Here is an 11,552-nt window from a genome sequence, read left to right on the forward strand (position 1 = left end):
AGGAAAATGTAAGAAATTAATGATCTTATGATGTACGCTTTTTTAGAGCAGTATAATGCTACTCATGCATAGTCCATAACTCTTAATTCCAGACTTACCTCTGCAGTACCGCTGTCCATCCTTCTACATAGTGTGAGTGCTGCACATATTCAATTAAATTTTCACTTTTCTGACTTCAGAGCATGCTCAAATCTATTCAACTTGTATTTTTGCTCCACCCTTCAAAGTAGTCACAATTTGCAAATACTCAGATGTGTTTCAGACGTACTCTGTATTTCATTATACACACTGTTAGTGAAAATACTAAAGACAGACAAGAGTATGGGCACCCCATGGGAAGCCATGAGAAACAGCCTTCCTGTCTGAGAGCAAACAACTGAAAACAGAGCTTTGACTGCGTTTTTTCAACAAGTTCCACAACCGCCTCATCCTGCCCTTCTCTAGGTCACACTTTCTTACTGCACACAGGAGACCATCACGTTGGACCAGACTCAATGTCTTCCTAAAGTCAAGAGACTATTATCTGTGCTGCTTCCCACTCACCTTATTGCCTAACCTCCAGCCCACTGCCTCATCAAGGAAAGAAATCAGACTATCAAGAACAAAGAATAATAAATCAATTGTGTTTTGGTTGTTTCTTATCACCTTATTACTCTCCACGTGTTTATAAGCTAAAAATTGCATTCTCAGTGACAAGAAAATAACAATACAGATTACATGTACTTTATGAATGTCAATGCCCATCCCAGACAAGACTTTGCTTCACCAACTTTCCTTTCAAACATATCAAAGCCAAGAGTCAACTCCTGTCCTTACCCCGGTAATTACTTTTCCCTCAACTATTTGCTACCAGTGCCACCAGCTGCCAGGCAGGTGTCTTCCAGCAAATGACACTGGCCAGGACCACTCAAGTTCAGCTCGCTGAACAAGGCTCAAGGTGCCGGTGTCCTACCAGGGAAATTTAATATTGGAGGGAGCTACTGGTGATAGGTAAGTGGTTATCAGTTGGACAGATTTATACACAGGACTGCATTGCAAATCACTGCTCATAAAATATCACCGTCTCACTGAAGCAGGCCATGTCTTCGCTGCATTTACTATTATAAATGTATTCATTGTAAACTTTAGGCTATCACATTGCCTCTGGCCTGTAAATTATAACAGGATTCTACTACATACCTCCTGAAATTGGTAATTCTGCGCAAAAGCATTCTGCAACTTAAATTACAATGAATGCAGCTGTTAATTTAGCTAATCAGCAGTTATATTAACTACCTACAAAACAGGGAATTAAGAACTGTTGGGTGACTATCTTATGAGGAAAAAAAAAATGGTAACACTGATGCTTTTTTGATGGCATATCTCATTATAAATGGGTTACCACAATATAATCTCAGCAGAAACAACAGTAATGTATACGGCCATTAGTGTGTTATAGATTGATAATACACCAGATAATACACAGCTGAAGGATGCCTGTTTGAAATATTTTTGTAGATGTAATATTAGACAATACCAAAATTCATTCATTCTTCTTGTTTAGTATGGAACACATATTAACAGTCACTGATTTATTACAAATGATGTCTTTAATCACAGTTCTGCTTATATTTTATATAAGATTTTACTGAAGCTCATTGGATTGAGACCCACTCAGAAAACTTAGCAGATTGTAACAATTGTTCTCATAAGATAAGTTTTGGATATGCACCTCTGTCTAAAACCAGACTTGTCCACAATATCCCTACAGATACCAGGAAGCTCCAGAGCAAGAGCCAGAAAGCTGCAATGAAGGAGACAGGAATCTTAAATTGCTTGAGTCTGGCGCTGCCTGCATTCTACCTCTTCACTGTCACTTCATATATCAACTTTTCAACTGAAACGGATTGTATTTAACACCAACCATCTTAGCAAAGCCCACGTAGTATGAATTTACAACCCGGTTAAAGAAGGAAAGAAATACATCATATGTGGTCTGACAGTAGAGCGTACCAAAAGCAATATTCTACTGAGATGCACACTGAAGCTGTCCAGCATCGATCCACCCCTGACCTCAGGTGGGCCAGGGAGAGTGCATTTCTCCAGAGCAGAGGAGTAGTTTCTCATTACTGCATTGGTGGGTTTGTTACTGTTTTCCTGTACATAAATCAATACATTATTCTCTAAGAACATTTGCTGCTCTGTGTCACAGCACTTCTGTATTCTTGCAATGGGGAGCTACAGCAACAAGACTTAGAATCCTGTTAATGGGGGAAGAGATGGTCAAATCCTCCAAATGAATCACGGTTAAGAAGTGGCAGGAGCAAGAGAAATAAGACATGACAAGTTCCACTGCTGCAGCTTCTCCTTGCTTTTGGAAAGTAACTGCTCTTTTCATAACCATGTTGTCAGTGTATTTTCAAGACTAGTTTCTAAAGCAGCGTCTCATTACATCAGTCTGGTCTTTAATACATGTCTATTTACTTTATCAATGGCTTTTGAAGCAGCCTTCAAAGACACTTCCTTAAAACAGGCTTTCCATCCACTAATTAAACCTTAACAATCCCTTGTAATGAGCAACACATTTTTTCCCAAAAAATGTAAATGTCTAAGGTGGCTGCTCATGTCAGCACTGAAGGGAGAGGTCATTTCTGAAGGATCCTCCATCACAAACATCAGAGAACAGGAAAGGGACTGAAGGGCACCCGAAGCAGAAGCAATTTTCTCACAGTCTTGACACCTTCTAGTAAATTAGTCACTCGTGGAGGAAAATGACAGCTATATAGCAATAGAAAAGCTTGTAAAGCTCTTCATTTACTGTTTGAAATGTTGTCTATGTCACTGTCAGGCAACAGTCCCCACCCTGCTTTACTCTCGAGTGGTCTATCTCAGGGGCTTTTTGCAAATCATGCCTTAATGAACTTTAAATAACAACTATGTTTCTTAGTTCTAAATGCTGCTTTTGTCTTACCTGCATGATTGTTTTCTGAATAAGTTTGTCCACTCAAGCTGATATACCAAATGAAAGATTGTTGTAATCAAACTAATAGCATTCCAAGATAAAGCCATGAAAACTGCAGCTTCAGACAGCTGTCATCTCTTTGGCTATTCTGCTTATTATTTACAGACAAATTCTGGTATCTGCTGCATGTTACATGGTACGTTTAGGTGCAATTTCAGCGAAAGCACTCATGGAACAAGCTCTGTAAGTGTCTATTCTCAGAATCTAGCCTAGAGAAAGAACGGAGCTTGAAAGTCATTTCAGACTTATTTTTTCCTCAGCACAGTCACTCCTCAGCACAGTCACCGTTCTAAATAAGTACACATAAACATATGCTTGCTTTCTTTAGAAATAATTTATATTAATTCAGTGCCCTTATATAATTGGCTAGATACAAAAGTCACTGGAAACTGAAATCCTCTTAGTTACATGACAATCAGAATATGGACAGCAAAACAAAAAAAAATTCTAAAACTGGAGGCTCTAAGGAGCAGCAAGACCGATTATCTTCAGTGGTAAAAGGGCAATTGCTGTTACATGGCAAAAAAGAAATCGGGCAAATTCATATAAACTACTGGAGGCTCTAAGGAGCAGCAAGACCTATTATCTTCAGTGGTAAAAGGGCAATTACTGTTACATGGTAAAAAAGAAATCGGGCAAATTCATATAAACACACTATGGAGAATTAGCACTTGCTGGCTAAAGACACTGACACATTATGCAAGCCAATTACTGTGTGGAGCGGTGGTGACACCTCGAATGGAAACTCCTTTGTGGGATGCCTGAGTACTGCAGGAAAGCATCTATTTATAACACCTGGCGTTCTTCCACTGATGGCACAGATTCCCCTGAAAAGACCCCCAGATGCACAGAACAGTAGAATATAATTTCAAATGGAAGGGACCTCTGAAGATCCAATGCCTGCTTTAGGCACGACTGACCTCCAAGTTGGAAAAGACTGCTCAAGACCTTATTCAGTTGAGTTTTCAGCATGTCCAAGGAATCTACAGTCTCTCTGGGCAATCTGGGAATTGCCCTCACTGCAGCCTGTGACTGTTATCATCTGTCTTTTCACTGTGCATCTCCGGGAAGAGGGTGGCTCCATCTCTTCTGTGAACCCCACTCCCATTAGACACTTTCTCCAGGCTGAACAAACCCAAATCCCCAGCCTCACCTCACATGTCATTTCAAAAATATCTCCAAACACCCCCTTCATGGTGAAGAATGAGGGTATCAGAAGTTCGCCAGTGTTGGGGTTTGCAAGCTGAAGAGATTCTGCCAGGGATGTGAGCAAATGCCACCCTTGCCTAAACGGCTGCTCCCTACAATGTGGTGACACAGCACCGCTTCACACATACCAGCTGCTCTTGAAGACTGCACATAGCAGCAAGATGGGGTATGAACAGCAGCTTTATGAAAGTTTCCCTTACTAAACATTTCTACAGATAAGATACAGCATTGCTGAAAATCTAGCAAGCTTGTTTTTTAGAAGCAATATGGTCAGAGTGAACAGCTTGGTTTCAGCTGCCTTCTCCATGGAGATCACTCCCCTTCGTTGTAGGAAACATCTTGAAAATCTTCTTCCATGTGTTTCATCTGCGTTGCAAAAACCACAGTTAAATACAAAAAGTGAACGCAGCACTGAAATAAATTTTGCTTAAGCCCACCAGGCTATGGGGTTCCTTTCCCATGACTACCCCAGAACAGCACGTAACCTACGGAACTGTTGGAAGACTCTCCAACAGAGCGAAAATAAGCGTGATACTCTTCTATTATACTTCAACTTCTGTCAGAGTAAGATTAATAAAAAGTTCATGCACCTACCAGAGCATAAAGTTTACCTTCCCTCCACATGGAGATTGAGGAATACATTTTAGGACATATCAATTTACAGAGCTCTCTTTGAAAACCTTGTGGAAAGGCTTGTGGTCAAAACCCAGTTAAAGATATTTACTCCTTTGAGCCTTAGTTTAAAAACACATTTCTTCTTTCAGATACAGCCCACATAATGTCAGGGCTTTTCTTTCCTTTCCTTTGTTTCCAGATAATAGAAGAAATTCACTTCATCTTTAAAGAACAGTTTCTATCCTTGTGAAGGAGTAAATTATTATGTCGAGTTTCTTCAGTTAGCATACCTGTACAGCAATTTTTTTTCAATAAAAATAATCTTTGGTTAAAGGTTTCATTAGATTTCCCAGGAGACGGATAACAGCCAAATTTCCAGCCATCTGCAGGAACCACTACAGACTGTGATCACACACTCCAAAGAGTGAAATTCTTCTCAACGCTTTTGTTCAGACAATGGGATCACTGTATCTTCCAAGTGCTTAATCACACCAAGGGCAGGAGCGTAAAGCCTTTACCCACAATGAATACTCTAACAGTCTTAATGAAAATCAGGCCTCAGGCAAATTATTAGTAAAATTTAAAATCACGAGGAAATTATCCTTCACATTTTTAGCAATGAGAACGAGTTACTTCATAGACGCCTATACACAGATAGTTCTTTTAAAGCCCACTTTTCATCTTCAGTCAGAAGAGCAGGCTACAGCAAAGATACTTGAATACTAAGCACAAGTCCCCTCCTATACTCCAAACATACTATCACGTTACTGGAACTTTAACATCCAGCACAGCAGCAAAAACGTAGAACGGGTCCACTTCCCCAAACACTTGAAGTGCTTCAGCCACGTAGTTTCCAAATTAGCTACTGTAAAAGAGTAAAGCCTTTACTTAAATGCCACACTGCAACACCTTAAATATTTGGAGGCTGCATGGAGAAAGCTTACCCCTTGACTGCAAACCATGTCCACATGCCTCAGTGTGTCCCGGCACAGTCTGTCTCTCCGAATCCGGCACCAGCACACAGTGACTCCATCGGTGGGCCTTCCACCTGCGAGAGGAAATGGTTAGAATCACAGAATGGTTTGGGTTGGAAGGGACCCTAGAAATCATCGAGTTCCACCCCCTGCCATGGGCAGGGACACCTCCCACTAGCCCAGGTTGCTCAAAGCCTCATCCAGCCTGGCCTTGAACCCCTCCAGGGATGGGGCACCCACAGCTGCTCTGGGCAACCTGGGACAGTGCCTCACCACCCGCACAGGAAAACATTTCTTCCTAATAACTAATCTAAACCTACCCTCTTGGGTAGATTGTTTAGAATTAGTTAACAATTAAGTGGTTAAAACTGGAAAACAGTCAATATGTCCATGCATAAACTTCAGTTACAAATTATGAGATACTGTGGAGACTCAGGGAAAAATAGAGTCAAAAATCTGTAATTGCTCCTGAAATAAGCATTGTGAACTGAAATTCAGGTGCAAGGTTCACCTTCTAGAAAGTCACATCATCCTCCAACCATGTTTTCCTCTCTCATTTTTGTAGGGCACGGTTCAAAGTCACATAAAATACACAGGAAATATCTTCAGTGGGCTTTGAAATCAGGCTCTCCTCCTGCAAACCCCTTCTCACACAACTGATGCTCTATCGAAGCTGCTCTCTATGCTAGGGCATGTGCCAGTCAAGGACACAATAAAGCAGCTGCACGGTATGGAGCTGAGCAGTGTGACTCCTGCTTTGGGATAATCTTCAGCTCCCTGCTCTGCTCTGAGACCATGTCCTACAGGATGTGCAGCCTGGAGATTTATATGCAAAAAATAAGATGCTTTTCTATTTACTAATATTGTATAACAGATGGGCCACAGAATTTTAATGAAGAGAGGTGAGTAATGGCCCTATTGTACTATTTGTCTAATCAGAATTTTTTAAAGTGCGCATTATTCACCAGAGTGAGAGCACCAGGGGAAAAGACAAGAGTTTCTGCAATAAGCATACAATTATGATTAAGGCAGTTGAGTGCCTGTGGTCCCAAAATAGCCTACACTGATTTTTAGATACATTGAGGGGGGAGTTCCCAGTAATAGTCTCCTTAACCACATCGAACCCTGAGGTTACGGTTTCTAGGAGCTGTGTCTATTGGTGCTTGTTCTGATGATGCCAGATCTACAGAAATCTCCAATTTAACTCTACTTTTACACGCTTTGCAAGGTACATTGTTTGTTTATAACTCTGCATTTTCCAGTATTATGTTGTTTTCTGGAACTGTGCAGGACAATCGCACAAGAGTCACTTCTGGGAAGTGGACACCCACTGGCAAGAGACTGATTCCAAGCTAACACTTTTTACCTATACACTGGACAGATGGGAATATCTTCACATTCTCGTTCCTCATACAGGGTGTCTGGGCATGCCTGTCCCCCATTGGCAGATTCCTGAACGATAATCCTGTACCGGGACTGCTTAACTGCAGTGGCATTACCTGGAAAATAAAGAAAAAAATTTCCTTCCAGACACAGTTGGCACCCTGAGTTAGTGATCTAACCATCTTGGTTAAAAACATGTTTCGCATTTCATTTATATTTTGAAATCATAAGCACTCTGCCACTACCCAAAGAAGGGAAGGAATGGTATGTTGGATCACAAGCTACCATTACTTACTTTAAAATTACCAGTAGTTCAGCAGAACAGCACCTGGAAGGTTGATAAACCAACAGCCTAAGAGATGCATCAAAAAACGTCTGTTTAGCAGAACATCAAATCAAAGAAAATAAGTATGAGCAAATACTTAAACACCTGAATAGAAGAATAAAAACAAAAACCCAAAAAAACAGTCATAATGAAAGATTTTGTTTCTGAAAACACATTCTGGTAGTCTCAGGCTGCTACCAGTAACCCATCTTTATGGGTGTAGAAATTATAGATGATAACTTCCTAATAGGAAAGCCATTGCAACCAACAAAGGCTGACTCTCTACTTAACCTGAGTCGATGCAAGATCAATCCACCTGGAAACACAGTTCACAAAACCTACAGTACAGAATGCAGCATGGAAGACAAGGATAAGATTTATCTCTACATCTCTACAGCTAAAACAAATGCAATCCTTGGCTGTGTAACTGATTTCTTAGTGATTTCAATATGACTTAAATTATTGTCTATTGTGTTTGCTACCTCTTCCAGCTCTGCACCATCCACTATTATTCAAGCACACAAGATGTTCAGACAAATATCACATACAACCTGGACAAGAAGAGTTTTCTGCAGGGCTCTCTTTGGCTTATGTTCCAGTTTGACTGTGAATAGTGGACATCTATCAGCCAAAGCAGCTTTGCAGAGAAGGACGTGGGAGTCCTGATGGACAAGTTGACCATGAGGCAGCGATGTGCCCTTGCAGCAAGGAAGGGCCACAGCATCCTGGGCTGCATTAGGAAGAACATCACCAGCAGGTCAAGGGAGGCGATCCTTTCCTCTTCCTCTCATCAGCACTGGTGAGACATCTGGGTGCCATGTCTAGTTCTGGGCTCCCCAGGAGAAGGAGGATGGGGGCATACTGGAGCGAGTCCAGTGAACAGCCACAAAGATTATGTAGGGAGTGGAGTGTTTGACACAGACGGGACCAGGACAGCTGGGACTCTTCAGCCTGGAGAGGAAAAGGCTCACGGGATCTCAGAACATCCTCGTACAGGAGGTGCTCCAGCCCTCTGATCACTTGTGGCCTCCTCTGGTCTCGCCCTTATAGGTCCATGTCCTTCCTGTGCTGAGGACTCCAGAGCTGGATGCAGCACTGCAGGGGAGGTCTCACAAGAGCAGAGTAGAGGGGGAGAATCACCTTCTTCAACCTGCTGGTCACAATTCTTTTGATGCAGTCCAGGACACAGCTGGCTTTCTGGGCTGCAAGTACGCACTGCTGGTTCATGTTCAGCTTCTCAGTGATATGCACTGTGAGATTTTCCAAACAGCTGAGTACCCATTTAACAGCGGTTTAATTCAAGTTCCTCAGCTTCCTGATAGAAGTTTCATGTGTCAAAAATCTACTGCTTCCCATAATTAGGACAGCTATGCTATCAAAAAAAAGGGAGATTAAATTTATTGGGCGCTATTTGTTGTCAATAAATCCATACTGTCCAGTTTTTCAGAATTTGATTCTTGAAATGTTTATATCTTGAGTAATAACTTGTTCTTTTGTTTTTTTTCTACACAATGAACTTAGGATGAGTAATCTACAATCTCCCTGACCTTTCTTTTTTTTTGGTGGGGGTAAGGGGGAGGGTCTTAGTTGGTTGGTTTAGTTTGTCTAGGTATTACAGAGTTTTAGGTAGTTTCTAGGACTTCGCAATTTCTCACCCAGAAGATAGCCACTAGATGCTCCCATGTTGCTTTTTTACTTCCTTCTCCATTCACACAGCCCTACTGACACGGGAACATCGAATTTATTGAAATCCTTATTCTTAGTCCATTCCTCTCCTGGCTGCAGACAGGAAACAACAGCAGCCATCACACATTCTCTGTGTTGTGTTTCCCTTGTTCTTCAGTAAGTAATGGACAAATATTTCATTCAGCTTCCCCTTACTTTTATCCATTTATGTAATTCTTGTTATCTAATATCCTCCTATAGCTTAATTTGCATTCTTGATTTCTGTATATTTTTCAATTCACCTTCAGTTACATGCTGGTTTCTAATTTTTATGAAACAATCTGATAATCAAAAAGGAAGGAACATTCTGAACTGATGGTGAGAAAAGCTAAAAACAGGGCTACACTAGCCGTGTTTGATGTTTTCCCTTCATGGTTTGAAGCTTGAACATGCATACAGACCTGCACACACCTTGTTCCCCTGTGCTATTGGCTTGCTCTTATAATAGTTTCAGGGTAGAAAGTAGAGTCCAGTTGGGCTTCAGCCCTTCATACAGTCTTTCTTGGTCACTTCCAGGTCTTCTACGCTCCTGACTCCACAGAACATGTTCCCAAGAGGTGTAGCTACCAATTCTCACAGTTCCTTGAAATCTTTTTTTTTAAATGTCTTGCTGATATTGCTATCCTTCCCCTCTCCTAAGAATCGTGAACTCTATCACTTTGTGATGATTTTCATTCAAATTATCTACTACCATTAGAATCTTAGCCATTTCCTTCCTATTAATCAGTACCAAATCTAAATGAGCTTCCCACAGTAATTTTCTCCACCTCAAGAAACTACATTATCCTCAACATTTATTGCACATTACTCAAACCCCATTTTCAAAATTGAACTTCCGCATTGCCTTTTCTACAGCATTCCTTACAAATGTTAATGAACATAATTTTTATATCTCATTTAAAATTGCTAGAGCCTGATTTTCCAGAGCATTAGCATTATGTAGGACTGTCCTTTTAAAGCTGAATTTCAGCTGATTTCAAGTATGGCTATGACTGCTTGCCCTCCTGAAAAAATCAAGCCTCAGGATCTCAAGAGAATCTTAACTTCTGTGTCCTTGACTCTGCAATTCAGATAATGCTGTCTGAGAATTCTGGGGGTGCCTTACCTCTGCTTCCACTCCCACCTCCCTGTCCCACCAGTCTCCTTCTCCTTACCCTCCTATCGATCCACTCTTCTCATTCCTCCCTTGCTCCTGCATCTTTCCTTCCTCTGCATTTCACCCCAGGGCTTCTCCGGTACCCTGCTCAGGGCTCGGAAAGGAACATTACCATTTTCAGGCAAGAGACAAAATCCTTGTTCACTACTGTAAAATCTGCTATATCTGGTCCAGCTTTTACAGGAAATATTCAGCTCCATACTCTTTGCTCCTGACCAGATGGAAAGGCAGAGTCTGAGCACACACGTAACAAGAACAGCCTCTCCCAAGATTTTCATCACCAAAACCACAGCTGTCTTGAGTATTTTTGTGCCCATAAGAGCTTTTGAAGGGATAAGTGTTTAACTTTGACCAACTCAGGTTGGGTGTTTGTTTATGAGAACTGAAAGTGGCAGATCCTTGACAGAAACTGTCTGACACACGGGAAAGGTCACTGGAATGTCTTTTCATGGCACGCCATGCATTTTATCCACTTTCACTCTTATCTCATTTCAAATCTTATTTAAGGCATGGGGAAATAAATAGGACAGTTACTACCTAACATTTCATGTAGACTTGTTTAGAGGACTAAGCAATAGTGAAATTTCTAACCTTCCCCCCGGAAAACCAATTCCCAGAAGAGGACAGGTACTTACAGGTACCATCTCTTTTCAGGAGGGAGATGAAAAACAGCATTTATTTTTAGGTGTTCGCTTTTTTTATTTTTAATCTCCCCACTTTAAATCCATGCTGACAGACCAGAGAGCACATCATCCATGCTGAAAGCAGTTGCCTCCCCAGGACACCTTCACCAACAGGTACGGAGGTGACAGAGGAGAATCTACATGCTGCTCATTCAAACCACCTCATATTCTGAAACCTCCATATTGATTCTTTGATCCGTGTTTCGATTCATCCTCAAAGACCCATTAAAACAGATATATTATAGGAGACTGCGGTAGACAGTTGTCACCTGTAAGTATCTGAAATGGCAGAGAATCAATAACTTGCAACAACCTCCCTGTTCCTGCCTCACCAACAGGTGCTGGGATCCAATTGCGCTTCTTTTGTGATTTACATTGTCGGTCCATCTGTTACTGCCCTAGGTTCACCGCTGTCTACACTTCTCAGGTATGAGATAAACCTTCGTCAGAAGACAGCCTGTTGTCTGATGACATTTAAATG

General features: G+C 41.3%; 1 protein-coding gene across 1 annotated transcript in view; it reads right to left on the reverse strand.

Moving 5' to 3' along the window:
* LOC104471573 (thrombospondin type-1 domain-containing protein 7B-like) overlaps positions 1-11,552 on the reverse strand; it is a gene marked incomplete at both ends in the record, with an annotated part of 93,033 nt that overhangs the window by 25,057 nt on the left and 56,424 nt on the right. Inside the window, 2 exons of the mRNA XM_010086952.1 lie at positions 5,770-5,873; positions 7,166-7,298. Coding sequence (XP_010085254.1) covers positions 5,770-5,873; positions 7,166-7,298 — 237 coding nt within the window. The remainder of the gene's footprint in view (positions 1-5,769; positions 5,874-7,165; positions 7,299-11,552) is intronic.

The sequence above is a fragment of the Pterocles gutturalis genome, unplaced genomic scaffold (assembly GCF_000699245.1).
Source record: "Pterocles gutturalis isolate BGI_N339 unplaced genomic scaffold, ASM69924v1 scaffold32706, whole genome shotgun sequence".
Lineage (NCBI taxonomy): Eukaryota > Metazoa > Chordata > Aves > Pterocliformes > Pteroclidae > Pterocles > Pterocles gutturalis.